Raw genomic sequence first — 17487 nt, 5'->3', positions numbered from 1 at the left:
TTTATTAACGACACCCGGCTCGAGAAGCTCTTTGTGAGATGTATCTTTTAAATGCCCTCGAACGCTTCACCATTAAAATGTGAGATTTTGGCTTTTCATTTTAACGCCATCCTTGTGAAATTCGCTTGATTTCACCTTTAATCACCTAAGTCCTGAATTTCGGGAATACTGAAGGTTTTGCAAGATTTACCTTTTAAGTTCTAACCTCCCTTCTGGCAATTTCGGGCTCAACAAGTGAAATTTAAGTTTTATTGACAATCACAATGTTTGCCCACTTAATTTTTTGGCCGTAGAGAGGTTATGAAAACTTAATAAAAATAACGCCTTTATCATGATATGCATCTTGGGCAAAAAAGGGGGGTATGAAAAAGTTCCCTTTAAGTTTACACTTTTAACCCTATGCAATTTGCAAGTCAAAAAGGGTTTTTGAAAGTTTGAAGTTTAACTTTTAACGCCCTCCTTTCATATTGGCAATTTCGGGCTAAAAGGCCCTTTTGCAAACTGTTATAAATTTAACGCTCTCCTTACTTTTGCATTTTCGGCCTGAGAGGGGCTTTTGTAAGGTTTATAAGTTAAAACGTTTACATCACGCGATTTTCACCCTATTTGTCGAAGTTCGGGCGTTTAGGACCTCTTGCAAACCCTTTATACTTCGTAGTTTTCTCTCTACTGCCGAACTTCGGCGTTTTCGACCTATGCTGTCGAACTTGGGCGATTTTGACCTCTTTACAAGGATTAATAGGTTTCGTGTATTTACCTATGGTGAACTTCGGCGATTTTGCCCCTTTTGCAAAGTTTTTACTTCGCGATTTTCACTATGGCGAACTTCGGCAAATGAGAGGCCTTTTCAAACTTAAAACAAAGCGATTTCGCCTTAGTTGAAACCTTGGCAATTTTACACTTCATGCAAACTTCGGCGATTTCACCTTTTATGCAACTTTATACTTCCGCGATTTCACATTTAGTTGGAACTTTGGGGAAATAGAGTCCTTTTCAAACTTTTATATCGCGTTTAATGCCCTTGATATGAACTTCGGGAGTTTTGGCTCTTTTGAAAACTTTATAAATTTTTCGCAATTCTCCTTTAGATGCCGAACTTCGGCGTTTAGGTGGATTTTCAAACTTTAAACATTTCGCGATTTACCCTCTTCAACAAACTTCGGGCATCTGTGCGATTCTCTTATATTAACCTTATTGGCCATATTATTCAGAATGCGCGACTTTCAACTTATAGATGGACTTCAGGAATCTCTTGGTCCGACCTGAAACTCGGGATTCCAGACGAACACCAGGGGAGGAACTTCTCTCTTTCAGAGACCGACAAACTACTACCACGGGGGTCCCTATTCGAGGAAAAATAGGGCGAAGTGTGCAAAACGCACAACAGGTTCCAGTCATCACCGACCAATATCATCTTTAGATTGTCTTCATCATCGAGGTTCACCTTCGTCACATTCGATTCATATTTTATGATTTTATCCCATTCAAAGTAGTGTGTGGATGTGTCGTCTACTTGTGCTACTCCTTATATTCTTTATACTCTAGAGGAAATGTGGCACCTTTGTATCATTATCAACTTCCTTAATCTCCAAGATTTGCAACATGTTACACTCGGGGTGGAAGACTTCATAGTGCTCCATCTGCCAATGAAACAACCCATTCAAGGAACTTGTCTCATCCTGCAAACAATCTTCCAATTCAAGTACCCCTTTGTCGTCAGGTTCCATAGCCTTCCGCCCTTCATCCATCCTGAAATCTTTGCCCTCAGACTTTGAGTCAGAGGATGCAAATTCTTTGTTCACCACCTGATTCCTCGGGTTGATGACGTACTTCCTCCCTTCGCTCTTGATGGAGAGTGTGTTTCGCTTCTAGTTGTGATTGCCCTTGGCAATGATTAGCCAGCCCCTTCCGAGGAGAGCATCATACACCTTTTCCAGTGGAATCACTACGAAGTCCAGGAATAAATATTGTGTGTCGATTGTCACCTTCTGTTCCATCAATGTCCCGAGTGGCTTGTTGTTGTGCTAGTCGACACCTACTAGGTGGAAGGTTGGCGGTTAGAGTGTTAGCTTCCCCAAACATTTCCATGTTCCTTCTAGCAACACATTGATGCTTGAGCCTCCATCGACGATGGTGTTCGTCAATTTCCTTCCCATTATTTCCATTTTGACGATGATTGGCTTCCTTTCAATTCTCACTATCAGCAACATGGATAAGTGGCCAACTTGCCAAGTGACTTCACTGTCGGTTCCTTCTATGTATTGTGTTGTTCTTGGCTGAGTGTGTCGTCACCAACTATATTAGTGATGGCCATTTTTAATTGTGGCATGGTCTGTAGAAGGTCCGTTACCCTTACAGGTATCGTGGTTTGCAACTCCTATCTCACTATGCGTTTCTCAGACTTTGACCGTAGTGGAGTTTTGGCTGTAGCAATTTCATTAGAAGCTCTTCTTTCCTCCGCCATCATCCATTCCATGATAGTTTTGGCTTCCCGTAGTCTTTCCTTCTTCGTACGAGGGTTTGGATATACTGCTTTCTTTGTTTGTAATTTGGTGATTGCCAATACTTCCTGATCTGGCTCTTCCACAACCAGCATGTTTACTCTTTTCTGTTTCGGGCAGTTAGTGTTTTTTGTGGTTTCCAGGTCCACACCACTTGCATAGTAAACCTATGTTGTTATTTTGACCACTCTGACAGTCTTGCGTGAAGTGACCCCATTCATTACAATTTTGGCATTGGATCATGGGTCTACCCTTTGCGTCGTATTGTAATCTCCTTCGTGGGGTGTTGTTGTTGTTGTAGCCATTGTTGTTATTCCCTTGCTTGTTGTTATGGTACCCACCAGGCAATGCATTAGGATTGCAGGTGGTTTTGGAGGTGTGGCCGGAGGGGTTGCTTGTTCCCCTTGGGCAAAGAGCAATTGTGTGCTTCTCGTCTTCAAGTTGTACGGGCATTCCTTGATGGAATGTCCCAGTACTTGATAGATGTTGGTAAACAATTTTTTGCTAAGTTACCGATTCAGGTACAAGTACGGATTCGTGGATTCGGCAAAATTTTTTTTCCTTGGGTACGGGTACAGGTGCATCTGTACATATATATATATTTTTAAATTATATATATATATATATGTTCAAGTGCCAAAATCATAAAATATAATTTTTTAATTTATAAACTATCACTACCATTATTGATTATTACAATGATACAATCCATACAAATATGAAATATACAATGTGACTTTCCATACATAAATGATAAATGATAAATCGCCAATAAATATTCATATATCGCAAATGTAATCAGTAATAACTAAAGTCTAATATCATATTCATAATTTGCAAAAAAGATAATATTCAAGTTTCAAGTTTCAACTGATTCAACTTTCAAAATGTGAAACTGTCATGACACAATAAAAATTCAAATTACATGTTAAAAAAATATTAAAAAAGGTTTTAGATGTTAAAAAATATTAAAAAACATGTTTTTTTATGTTTTTATTGTTTTTTTGTCTTTTATGACCTGTGGGCCCTGTTTTTGGGAACCAACGGGCCTTGGTTCTCTCGGGTCCACTCGAGTTCTCCCTGGGCTCCACCCGAGTCCTGCCCAGGTGGCTGGGTTCTCTGTGGGGCCTCTGAGGTGGCTGGGTTCTCTGTGGGTCCTCTGTGTCAGGACCCACAGAGAATCTAGCCACCTGGGCAGGACCTGGGTGGAACCCAGGGAGAACTAGTCTCAGACTAGGACTGGGCAAGAACCAAGACCCGAACCCAGCCCTTTCAGACAAGAACCAGTATCTTAGGTTTCTTGGGACGGGTTCTCCTTTTTGGCCTTCAATTCCTTCATCATTCTCAACATATCCTGTCGGAGGGCTTGTATTGTTTTAGTTTCATCGTCATTGCTGCTCTCCTTCGTAATGTCATTATCACTGGCTTTCTTCTTTCCTCATGAGTCATGATGTTTTGCTTTCACTTTCAATGTCCATCACCTTGTTGTAAGCATCCACGTACGATGATGGGCTACCACCTTAATTTTCTTCCTCAGTGAGGGGATCAACCCCTCAATGAACCATTGTTTCTTCAACCCATCGCCTAGTGGTTTTCCATCTCACCCAACAACTCCTTGAGCTCACGAATGTAAGCTCGTACATTTTCATTTTTTCCTTATTTGGTATTATAGATTTCCATCACAATTTCATTTTCATCCTGTAGGAGTTTGAATTCCTCTTAGAATGCCTTCTTCAGGCTATCCCACGAACTCAAGTGTCTTGCTTCCAATTTGAATACCAATCGATCACCACTCCCCTTAATGTTGCAGAGAATGACCTCAACCAGTAGTCTTTGTCATTTTGACCGCGTGCTATCCAAATGGTTTCGTATGTCTTGTAGTGTCTTAGGATCCTTTGATCCATTATCGGTGAACTTGGGAAGATTCTTCCTGTCCACGACTAGACTTGCCAAGGGGGTCACCATCATCCTTGAACGGTGTGTACCGTGTACCTAGGACTAGATTGGATTGCCTAGCTCTCGATGTTATGGTGCTTCACTTGCACTCTCAACCATGTGCAAGCCCTCTACACGTCCACCATTTGCATCCTCCGCACCCTGGCTACCTGCCTCATTCTTGGACTCCCTCCTCCTTGGGGTCTTTGGCTCAGGCCCCCTATTCCCAACCCCTCTCTTATGGATAGGCACTATAATGCATTGCAAATTATGTTAAAAAATCTCAACAACCTCGTTGTGGAGGTCCCTTCCTTCGTTGTCTTCTTTGTCATGTACCAACTGTACGAACGGGCTACTTTTTGAGGAGTCGGTCCCTTCGTATGCCACTAAATGTATAGATTGATTATATGCCTGGTCGACGAGCTCCTTGTTTACTTCCTTTGGGAGTGGTAGGTTCCTGGCAAATTCCTCCCACTCACTCCACGTACTTGGTCTCTACCTCTCCTGACTATGGCTTCAGTTGACGCTTCTGCTCTTTCTCCTTGATGGACTCCTCAACTATTCTCCATAATTGCTTTCATCTGTCACTTTGTTCCTTGATCTAGAGAGATCTTCTCACTAGCCCCTCTCTCTTCGCTCAAGTGTTTGCAATATGCTTCCTTTCTTTGTTTGGTCATAGGGGCATTAATTGCCAGGGGTACAATGTCTGCTCGTATCCCTCTCTTCTTCCTCCCTATGGTCTCTCTCTTCGTATCGTTGCAATATTTGTTGCCAACACTACTCTTGATTGTTGTTCTTCTGCGGGTCTTGGAGGGCAATGAGGTTATGTGCCAACAACCTTGGTAGTCTAGAAAGGAGACGATCAACGACGCCGCTCATAGTCAGGGCATCTTGTACAATGCTCTCGGGGACCTCGTTTTCACGAGCCTCTCGTCAAACGTACTAGTTGATGGACACCTCCCATAAGTGCACAAAGTCTTGTCTCAACTTGTCCTACCTTGAATCATCCTGTTCCTCAGATGAATTTGGTCGTTCAATTGGTTGGCCCATTACTTCTCCATCTTGCTTGCTGCCATTTTCAGTCACTCTCAAATCTCCAGTTTCGAATCAGTAACAGCACCAAAATGTTTACTCTCAAAGGAAATTACTTGCTTACATAGAGTAAACAAAATACAGAAATGGAAACATACTAAAAATAATATCAATTAACAACATTCAACACAATACATGGTAGAATGATTTATTCTTTACTATCAAGTGTAATGTGTACAATCATATCCTTCCCGATACAACAATGAGAGTATATGTAGTGCTTGACGGTCGGTTAAGCCTGCCAACCATCGACAATTGTCACAACCTCTTGAGAACAACTAATTACACTACCAAGCATACTAACAAAACATAAACAAAACATTATTTATTTATTATGGCAAAATTGCCATCTATAGGCAACAAAAGTGGGCTAGTAAACTACAAGATTACGATTTGACTTTGAATATCTCAAAGGGAAATAAAAAACACAATGGCTGATGCATTATCAAGAAGGCCACATTTATGTTCTATGATGGAGATTTCTGCTGATTAGAAATGGCAAATTTTTGTAGAGTATGCTAAGAACTCTTTTGCATGATGATAGGTACAAAATGGTGAGTGAACTTATTCTTTGTAAAGAAAGAATCTACTTAGTACTTGAATCAAGACTTAAAGGTAAGATTATGTGCATATTTCATGATGCACCCTTGGTTGGTCACCAAGGTCAAGACGTATAGGTGAATCTAGGAAAGATTTAATTTGGAAAGGTCTTAAGAAAGTAGTCCTTAAGTATGCTAGAGTGTCTTGTGTGTTACCATAACACAAATGAGCATTATTTTCTTGCTAGCTTGTTGCATCCATCACCCATTCCCAATAAAAAATGGGAAAATATCTCCATGAACTTCATTACAGGTCTTCTCAAAGTGCAAGGGAAGGATTGCATCTATGTTGTTGATGGGTTAACTGAATTCGCACATTTCTTTCCTATATTTACAGTGTTTACAATAGTATAAGTGGCAAATTTGTTTTTCAAAGAAGTGCTCAAGTTGCATAGATTTCCAAATAATATTGTAGGTGATAGGGACACCAAGTTGTAAGTTTGTATTGGTAGGAGAATTGAGTGGGACTAAGCTCACTAGCACTAGTTATCACACAAATGAATAGGAAAAAAAATATTGTCAACAATTGGGTGGAAGGGTACCTTAGGAATTAGGTTTCAAGGCAGCAAAAGGCTTGGGTGGGATGGTTACATTTTGTGAGTATTTCTATAGTTCAACTTGGATGGTTACATTTTTGTGAGTATTTCTATAGTTCAACTTATCACATGTCTATCAAGATGTCTCCATTTATTGCATTTTATGGGTATGAAGTTCCTAGCTTCATTGATTTATTGTTTGGTGATAGTAGAGTGCCCGGTAATATCCCTTGCCCAAACTGACTGATTTTGGCTCAAGGAATATTGTCAAACACTTTGTATGCTGTCTTTCTCTATTCTGATTTTTGTATTTCGGATTGTTTGATACACTTTGAAAGTTGCCAAGAAATTTAGGAAGTTCACCAATGATGTTGACAATACCTCTTACAATGAACTAGTATGCGAGTGCAGTTCTCTTTTGGTATTTTCAATGCATTTACATGAAAATTAGATATGGATTGCATACCTACAGCCAACTGACATTTCGACAAACAATTGGCATGCAACTATTATGCTGATCATATATGCTATTAAAAGGACATTTCGTCAAACAAATGGTATGCAACATATATCTTCTTTATTGAATTCATTCCTAAGTACAATGTTGCTATGGATTTGCCAAGACTAATTGGCTTACAAAAAGACTACAGCAATGCCAAAACTGATTCTAAGTTATCACTTACAACAGCAAAATTATATGCCTAAGATTTCAATACTAGCTACTAATAGTTGCAAGAGGAACCTGATAATAGTGATGCTCGATGATGGAGATGAAAGTTGCAATCGGAATCAAGCACAAATACTGTAGCGCGGCACTGTTCATGCACACTGTAGCAGCAAGAACAAACTTGCAATCTGCTCTTAAAACCTTGAATAATTTGTTGATAATCTCTCCCAACAAGAATGATATAACTCCATGTGCCAAAGAAGGATGATTCACAACCAATTATAAATGTTCTCCAACAATAAACTTCAAACCCTTGTAGAAAACTTCACCAATTTGCACAAATGAAAGAACTGAAGTATTCTTTCCCACAACTGCAATAATTCAGGGGTTATTTCACACCTTCAAAATTGCTATCAATAGGAAGTTTTCGTTTCCTATGATCAAAGAAGAAAATTGCGAAAGCCCTAGGCTCCACAATAAAAATCAATCAAAATACTATTCATCAACTGGATGCCGAGAATGAACTCTTGCCTTTCCTTTTATTCTTTCCTTAAGAGAGCTCAAACACGTTCCTGGCCAATGTGGGATAAAAGATTTATTCCCACATTAAATTATTCACTTAACGCACTTTATTATATTAAAGTGACTTTATTATTATAAAGTTACTTTAGAACTTTATAATAATATTAAAATATTAAATAAATCACTTAAGTCACTTAAACTTTAATATCTCTTGATGTACTTGTTTGATTGCTAAACCGTCTGAGCCAAGAGTCGACTCTCCTTGTTCTCCATGTGATTGGATGCCTGTCTAAAAATAGAAACCCTGAATAGTGACTTACTATAAATAGTAAGTATGTGGAACTGAGTCTAGAAATAGCTGCAAAGGCCCAATCAAGGTCGACACTGCCAATAAGCTCTGCTCAGGTGTCTTTCTATTAATAGGAACCCTGACTCTCCCAAAATAGTAACTTACTATAAATAGTAAGTGTGCCAATTTGAGTCAAAAAACCTGTGCAAATGCCAAAACCTGAATCCAGCTGAAGAGTAATGTCTCTAATCGCCAAGTAACTGCCACACGAGGCCCTCTATCAATAATTATTAGCCTACGAGGGTCAAATGATAGGCTAATTCTTACAAACTCTGATGCTCGCAAAATGGGGACATTACAAAGCCAAGAATTTGTTGCAGCAAAGTCAAGACATAATGAAATCCTTGAAAACAACCTCCAACATGCTCAAAATCAGTAGAAGTTGTATGGAGATTGGCATTGTACAGAGTGTACATTTGAAGTGGGAGACATGGTTTATTTGAGGTTGCATCACTACAAGCAATCCACTCTCAAGAAGAGTGGATTGGAGAATCCAAAACCACGTTTCTATAGCCCATTTAGGATCTCCAAGGGCATTGGAGTGGTGGCATGTGTTAGGTTTACATAAAAGTAGCAAGGTGCATAATGTCTTCCATGTATTACGCTTCAAGAAGGTGCTTGAACATAATGTTGTTACCTCATCATGTTAGCACTTTTGGATGAGGAAGGCAAAATTGTGTTGGTTTTAGTGTTAGTTATTAATAATAGGGAGTGTACTTTTTTTTTTAGATTGCAGGAATCGGGTATAGCACCCCCCTATAAACTGCAGTGCGTCAGGTAAACTTTTCAACGTGATTGATGACGTTGGCATTACACGTCCTCCGGCACCACATGTGCTAGGGGGAGACTAGATCTCGTGACCTCATGCTTCACTACTGGAAGCTCTCGCCAATCGAGCTAGGCCCCCAACCCATAGGGAGTGTACTTTGAGAAATAGGACCATTATATAATATTTGAAGTGGAAGAATCTACCTATGTAGGATGCTACTTGGGAGAGTGAATAGATTTTACAACATCCAGACTTGCAATTGTTTGGCGACAAGCAATTCTTTTGAGGGAGGATTGTAATGTCCCCTTCTCAGTCTAGTTAGCTTGGTGATCATTAGTCTATTCTCCAAGTTCCCATAGGCTAATTGGTATTGGTAAGGGGACTCCATAGATCTTGGAGAGCACTAGTTCAACCTTTCTTGGTTTTCGTTGATGCATTGAACTTGGTGTTATCAATTGTAGTGATGCTTTCAAAAGTGTTTTTGGACCTTGGGGTGTTCTCCAAACTTATTGGAGAGAACAATTATTTTTAGTAAGTCATTGAGTTGGCACCTATCATTGCCTCACTGCTTTAGTTACATGGCATGATTAGATTTGGATTCCAAAGCCTTGACAGTGCTTTCTGCAACTCAGATGGAGTATTTAAATTATACACTTAAGTTTCTAATGTTTAATGTTAAATTATTTGTGTTATACTTTATTAAATTTGCTTCATGTCCCCTCAAAAGTGGACACTTGGGCAAAAGTGAAGGGGACTTGCACACGAAAATCATTTTATTATTTCGAAAAGGACATTGGAGGGAAAACTGAATTATTTTATAATTTCAAATTATTTTTTCCCTCCAAAAGCTATAAAAGAAGGTTTTGGGTCTCATTTGTTCATATGCTATTTCTCATATCATTATGTTCTTGAATTGAACCTGCATATTCATCTAATACTTTGAGGATGAAAGCTTTCTTTAGATTTCTAGTTTTGAATTCGAAAGATAATCCTAACTAGTTTGGAGTGGTTCTACTCAAGAATCACCAATATTCTTATAGAGTTTTCAGTTTTTGGGGTTTCAATATGAAGGTTTTGATGTGTTCTAAGTGCAGATTTTTGGAGTGCATTTAGCATCACTTCCAAAGATTTTTGGGGTATGTTTGGAACATTTCTAAATGGAACTTTGGGTTGGCCGTACCATTCTCCAAGAGTAGGTTGTACCATCCAATCCTTGTTGGAAAACGTTGTTACAGGGTTTGAAATATTTGGGGTGTGCATATTGCTTCTCCATTGTAAGGCGGCTCCTTTGAAGGGGATTTTTGGAGCTGTTTGTAGGTTGTACAAAATACTAGGAGGGTTGTATCACTTTCCTAGAGCATTTGGATGCTAGGCATGTGATCTCTTTATTCTCAACGCTGCCCTTTGGAGGTTATTTCTTTTCTGTTATGAAGTCCTTTGACCTTTGGTGACCTTGGGTAACCATTTCAGGCAGGTTTCTTGGTGTTTGAATGCCTAAATGGGAGCTGTACAACGTGCTGGGTTGGTTGTACCTGCTGGTATAGAGGTATGACAGACCTGATATGATTTCAAGATAATTTCCAGACTTGGGTATTCTTCCTTCCAGACAAGTTGAGAGAATTTAGAGCGAAGTAGTGAAGAGTTTGAACGCTGTTTATTGATAGAAAATGTATGGCAGCAGTTGAAACTTTGTGTGGTTTAAATTGTTATATTATCAATTGGTAAAAATCAAAGTTACCCCGAGTTTCCGGGACAGGGACGGCAGGGGACGGCGGGACGTGTTTCCGGGACGGCAAATTTTTTTGCCAAATTTGGGGACGGTGGGGGACGGCAAAGGGGATGGCTATATAAAATATAGGAAAAATTTAAAATATATAGTAAAAATTCAAAATTCTAAATGTTCATATGAAAACATGGATAAAGCATGCATACATACATTATATTCATATGAAAACAATAAAACATGGATATAGCATGTGTATGATACTATGAAAAGTTGAAAACATTTTAGAATGTAAATTCTGAACATACAACATTGTTAATACTCAATAGACAATATGCAATTATGCATTCATAAATCAGAATTTCAATTCATTCACATTGTCAATATGCATATCATAATAGATATAAAAGAAATAACATACAAAATGTCAAGACAAAGAGGTTAAATTTTCCCTACTTCTATCGACGCAGTTTCCCACCATATTTTTCAACGGGGGTTTGGGGGCAGCGCCCCTTACGTGCTCCCTGTCGCGATACAGGGCGGGGTCGAGGGGTAGCGCCCCGCGAGGCCAAAAAAACTTATTCTTTAACAAAGGCGTTGGGTGTTATTTTTCTATTGACTCGCCGAGTTTGATGATTTTTGGGCGATTTTCTAATCTCTGTGTCAAAATGCCCAAAGGCTACACTGCTGCCATATAGTTTCATTGTCAAAATTATGAATTAAATTAATAAATTTAAAATTTAATTAATGTTATCTTTTAATTTTTTTAATTTTTAATAACAATTTGAATTAATAAGGGGCATATTAGAAAATTTTTTAAAAAAATTGAAAATACAACTTTTTTTATTATTTTAATATTTTTTAATGGCCTTAGATATGGGGGACGTCTGGCTGTCCCCGGGACTGATTGGGGACGTCCCAGCCATCCCCAGCCGTCCCTGGGACGTACGGACGTCCCCCAGAGCTAGGGCAGGCGTCCCCCCATTTCGGGGACGTCCCCTCAAAATGCAGGACAATTTGGGGACGGGGGGAAACGTCCCCTGGCCGTCCCCAAGTCCCCGAAACGTCCCCGGGACGGGGACGGGGGTTTTCAGGTTGGGGACGCGTCCCCAGGCAACTCTGGTAAAAATAATTTTTTTTCAAGGGTGGTTATTACAATTATATTTAAGCAGCCTACAATGTGCAATTGTTGTGGGTGCCAGCATTGTATTTTTGTCATTATATGAAGTTATTAATTTGACAATCTACAACAATGTTCTATAAATAGGTCTATGTCAATTATTCACCCACAGACACATTTCTTTATAGTTTTTACAATAACAGGGTTTACCTTTCCTTTTGGAATATTAATTATGGAAAATTATTGGCAAGTCATTACTTTTCAAAGGCATGTTCCTGGAGCTTATTTGATATTTTTATTTGTCAAACCTCAATAATGTCCAAGAGTAACCAGAGGTATAAGTCCAAGTTTACATAACCTGATTACGAAATCTATCTTGAACATGTCCAAGACATGATTTATTTGACGTATGGCAGAAAATGTAAAATAAAAATCCAATGATAAAATTTAACATGAAATTCTTAATTTACATGATTTTCGTTATTTTTATTCAATTATATGATTTGTCCAATCGATGACCCATTTGGAATGATATGCTCATGGTATGTTTTGCTAATATCCTCTATATAGATTCTTGAAATCATCAAAACACTTTTTCGCAAAGTACTTGTAACTTATTTTTGACCTATAAATTTCATTATGTCCAAAATCAAATACAGTAACTTATATTTTTTGAGGACCCTCAATCTTTACTTCAAAAAGTGTATGTTCAAATTTGTTTTAAGATCTGTTTGGAACAAGATAGCCTCATGGAATCAAGCTTATCCCCAAATTTGTAATAACTTATATTTGTGACCTTGAGGGATTACCTAATCATTCTAAACGTCACTATTCATTTCATACTCATTTATTAATGGCCTAAGACTTTTGTATCTTTGTGTTGCACTGAATGTTTTCTTTTGTTCTTGGAATATTGGGCCACAATACCTGTTTTTTCTTTAAAGTGATTTTTTCTTCTTTTACATCTTCAGGCAAATTATTACCTTCAACTCTGACTTGTAGCTGTGACTAGATTTAAGTGAAGTTATTGAAGGGTTAGAATAGAGATTGGGGGCGCCTTAGGTGGTTTAGCATTTGTATTTTTGTTGGTGATAGGTAGTAGTTGGGCACATGTTAAGTTAAAAAAGCCACACTTCTGTTTGATGTTACTGCTTTTACCATTTTGAATCTTTTACATGCTTAGATTCTATGATGGGTGTATAAACTCCAGTTAATGCTTTCTATTTATACTCGGTGAAAACATTCTAGATTTTGAAGATCTTCAAAGAAATTTTATTCCAGATAATTGATGCACAGCTTTCTGAGTAAAGGGAAAATATATGCAGGCCTTATATTTTGAAGAATACTTTCCAAATTCTGTTACAGTTTCAATGGTACAAGCTTTAAAGAGTGTTGATTGGAAAAATTATGGGCTACATATGAAAGGTATTGAAGTAGACAATTTTGGTGATGCTTCCATTGAATGGGAAGGACTGCAGACAATTGTAAATTTGGATATTGTTCTTCACAGATATAAAAGAGAATATCCACCTGAAAACATGATTGATTCGGTACAAGTTTTTAGGCATTTGTTTTTTTAGTTGTTTGAGGATTCAAGGCACTTTGATTATTTATCCTTAACTTCGTAGCAAATGCTTAAAAAGGAGAAAGAAGGCATTTTCTGAATTGGTAATTGTCAAGAATGCTTTGGGAAAGGCATTGAATGAATTGAAAGAAAACAATCCAGAACTTTTCCTCAGCCAGCGTGCATGCAAGGTATTTGTAAATTGCAAGGATATTTAATAAACATATCCTGAGATTCAATGCTGAGGAATCATCCTTCACTTCAAGTTTCATAGTTTTCCATATTCTGGTCTTCCATTTATTTCATCCTTTAAATAATCAATTATAAATATATTTTGTACAGTTGAGAATGCTTATTCTTCTTTCTATCAACTGCCCTCTCTTTTCATCATCAGGCTCTAATCTTTGTTAATTGTAAGAATCTGTGGCTATTAACGATTTATGAACTTGCAGATGAAAACTTATGCCCCAGATTTGTCTAGATCTATTTCTGGTTTGATCATGTCATCAAATGACATGAATTTCAAAGAAGAATGTGCCCATATTGTTGGAGTATCTCTAGAAGATTTGTGTCAAGAAAAATTGTTGTCTTGCATCAACAAAAAGATTCTCGATGTTATCAATATTACTGACAGAAATCCAACCAAAAGAACTGCAAATACAGATGTCCAACCTACATGTGAGGAACCATCCAAAGAAGAGTGTGAAGATGAAGTTGACAATGAAAATAACCTGGATGAATATACAAGCATATGGGACTTCTTGTAGATGATGCTACATTAAATCATCTGAAACGTTAACCTCTTTCATGCCATACAGGAAGTATGTTGTCTCTTTTCTGGTACTGCCGACAGACTTATTGTCGGCTTTTTTAGCAATTTTTTTTTTCACAATATGAAGTTTGTTTATAATTCTATATTCTAAAGAGAACTTATTTTCTTGTTTGGCAGGTTATTTTGAAAATCAGAACAAGAAGAGAGACTTGTGCTGGGGAGTATGCTATAAGGGATACACATTATATCAAGCATATAATTCTTTCTTACAGAAACAATTTTTTTTGTTGTTGTTAGATATGACATCTTAATTTCCACTAAGGGATTTTGATGTTTTTTAATCTGCCTTTTTTTAATGTTTCTTAGTTTTTGAAATATTGACCATGCCACGATCAAAAAAATCTCATTTACATATTTGTACAATTTGTTGCCACCATAAAATATGGTGCCTGTGAAAACCTTTCTTGGTATATTTTAGCCTTTGGAACAAGATCCAAGATTAATTCAACTTGAAGCATGATTTTTTCAAAAGTTTCTTTCTAATAAGAGAAGTAATATTTGGCATGTTTTTATTTTTTATTTTGGTTGTTGTTAAGGTGTGTTCATGAGTTAATTCCTCCAAACAAGTTTACCTAAGCCTTACAGTACGCAATTAGTCACATGCTTTATGAACTAGAAATTACTAGCATATAACTTTTCTATTATTGCAAATGGTAAGATGATTGCAAGAGATATTATAAAGTATTTATAAAGTATTACTTGGTCATTAATATAGCACTGTAGAAACAATCTGTGGGCAAGAATTACCTTTGTTTTTAGTTTATTTTTCATTTATGGTCATAAAAACAATACCTTCGGCACCCTATTAAAACACTGAATGCATGCAAGAACGTTAAGATTTCATTTCATGATTGATGTATAGAAGACGTGCTTGTAAGAACAGATTATAATGACACAACAAACTTCTCACATGTTTATTCAAATCTACTATCTAGATATAATTATGTTCAATCTACTTAATTTTATCAACATTTTAGGCCTATCTTGTAGACATCTCTTTAGAAACAAATATTTTGAAAATGAATTTCTATGAAAATGATCTAAAAAATTCCCATGGTCTCCTTTCATGATTGATGCTGAGTGGGAAAAGCAATAGTAGTCTCTTAGAGTTTTGATTTCTCTTGTGAGATAACACATAGTAAAACTGCTCTAATTGTAAGGGAAGCTCTTTGAAATATAACTAAACCTGAACTAAGACTATAAAGCAAGCTTACAAATATGCTTATTGTACAAAAATTTACTGAAGCTTTGCATTAAATGTAATAATTTAATTGATTGCATTTTTGCTCCAGATTGTCAATAGTCAAGCCTTGTATGAAGATTTTCAAATATAACAAGGTTAAATTGTCAAGAGCAAAAATATACACAACTTTTAGTAGTTGAATGGAAACCGATATTTTATTGCAAACAAAGATTTGTAGGAATGACCAATGAATGGTAACTATTGACAAAATTAGAGGCTAGTGAATTAACATTAATAAGAAAGGACTATGCGATGAACATTACATGTGTCATAGAATAAACAACTGAATTGCATACGTGACTACAATTTAGAAGATGAATATTGCCAATATTAAGATTGGCTAGTTATAATCTTGTCATTTTACTCCTTGAAATTACAAACTTTCAAACATTGAATAACACAATGACTTTAGTTTGGCCTGAATTGTTATTAACAAATTATGTGTTCACAAATACTTATTTGTAAGATCTTAAGAGGCCAATTTCAGGGAATTAAAGTAAAAATTAAATATTATAAAAAATCATTTTAAAGCAATTCTATCCCTTTTACAAAAAAAGAGGAAATAAAACATTTTTAAAGAAAGCTAGTTCTAAAAGAAGCAATAAAATAAAGATAAAAAACTAGCTTATCCATCTCCCCATAATAGTCATTTCTTGATGATGATAACTTTTGTTGGCAATATGTTGGATTTGGTTAAGTGTTGTCATTGATATCAACACTGTATACCAGTTGGATATGGTTCTGCTATCCCAGTTGGACCTATCTCGGTTTGTCTTGGTGTTTATCTTGGTTTTGGCTTCGATTCCGATCCGGTATGATTAGATCCTTGGATGTGGTTTTGGATGCTTTCTGGATGGTTATATGCTTGCCATATTCTGTTGATTCATGTTTTGGTGCTTCGGTAACTATCATTTATGTTCCTGGTTGGTATTTCCTGGTATCGGTTAGCTTTACCGGTAAGTGATATTTGATGTCTTGATCAGACGATTTTGGTCCGGCTTATGAAATTGGTTTCTATCACGCTGAAGGTGCTTCTTGATCATATTCTTAATGTTTGGTGACTTTGCATTGGTTGGTGTGTTGTTATGGTGGTCCTATTTGGATCCGGTTAGACTTTCTGTGTTACTTTACTGAGGGCTTCTACTAATTGGTGAAACGTGTTGGATTTTGGTCTTAACGGAATTTCCAGCGGATATAATTGTTTGGATATTTGAATTAGGTCCATGCTATGTAATGTAAATCATAATATTGGTATGGTGATACTGTATACTGTAATTTTTGTTATTATGGGTTTTTGGGTTTAGGGTTTAGCCAACCTTATCATAAGGTTGATGATTTGTATTTATAGGTGACTTATTCATGTAATTTGGATATCGATATGGTTTTTGGGATCGATGGTTATGTCTACATTATCAGAGGAAGTTTTATGTGCGAACAAGTTATATATTATTTGACAGAAGGTTTTTGGTGTAATGTCCTTAGTATAATTAAATAATATTAATTATTGTATGGCCCTAAATTTAATAATAAAATTTGTCAGGCCCCCTTTTCATTTTATTAGTTAAGTTATGTTTGTGTCGACCTGTTTGTAACCCTTCAGGAACTTTCTGGTTCGGGAGCCCATATTTATGGTCGGGTCTGTCATTGTTGTAGATATGTGAATTTGGTATTTTCCTTTGTGTAAATTCCAATTGGAATTCCGTGGTCAGTCATTTCGGAGGTGGAAGACCCTCCCTACTTGGTATCCACAGTTTCGGTGGGATTCATCCCTCACCCTATTCTGCTCTGTGTACTTGTTCCAGATCTGGCAAATTTGGAACCTCATTATTATTAAATCAATTTTTATTATTGTAATCTGGAGTACCTATCTATATCAATCTGTAGTGCTACTATTATTTCCTCTTGCTCGTGGTTATTCTTGCTCCAAAACTATTTTTCACTCATCATTTCCTCTTGCATGTACGAATCTCTATCCTAGCGTAATACACCATCTCCATGGCTTGAACTATATTTCTTTCTGGCAATCATATTATTG

General features: G+C 37.0%; 1 protein-coding gene across 1 annotated transcript in view; it reads left to right on the top strand.

Moving 5' to 3' along the window:
- LOC131066128 (type 2 DNA topoisomerase 6 subunit B-like) overlaps nucleotides 1–14728 on the top strand; it is a 55430-nt gene extending 40702 nt beyond the window's left edge. Inside the window, exons 6-9 of the mRNA XM_059210307.1 lie at nucleotides 13139–13392; nucleotides 13442–13568; nucleotides 13830–14198; nucleotides 14327–14728. Coding sequence (XP_059066290.1) covers nucleotides 13139–13392; nucleotides 13442–13568; nucleotides 13830–14144 — 696 coding nt within the window. The 3' untranslated portion in view covers nucleotides 14145–14198; nucleotides 14327–14728. The remainder of the gene's footprint in view (nucleotides 1–13138; nucleotides 13393–13441; nucleotides 13569–13829; nucleotides 14199–14326) is intronic.
- The last annotated feature ends 2759 nt before the right edge of the window (nucleotides 14729–17487 follow it).

This window comes from Cryptomeria japonica, chromosome 1 (genome assembly GCF_030272615.1).
Source record: "Cryptomeria japonica chromosome 1, Sugi_1.0, whole genome shotgun sequence".
NCBI classification, from domain to species: domain Eukaryota; kingdom Viridiplantae; phylum Streptophyta; class Pinopsida; order Cupressales; family Cupressaceae; genus Cryptomeria; species Cryptomeria japonica.
Note: the sequence above shows the minus strand (reverse complement) of the source record. Positions and strands in the feature narration are given on the sequence as shown.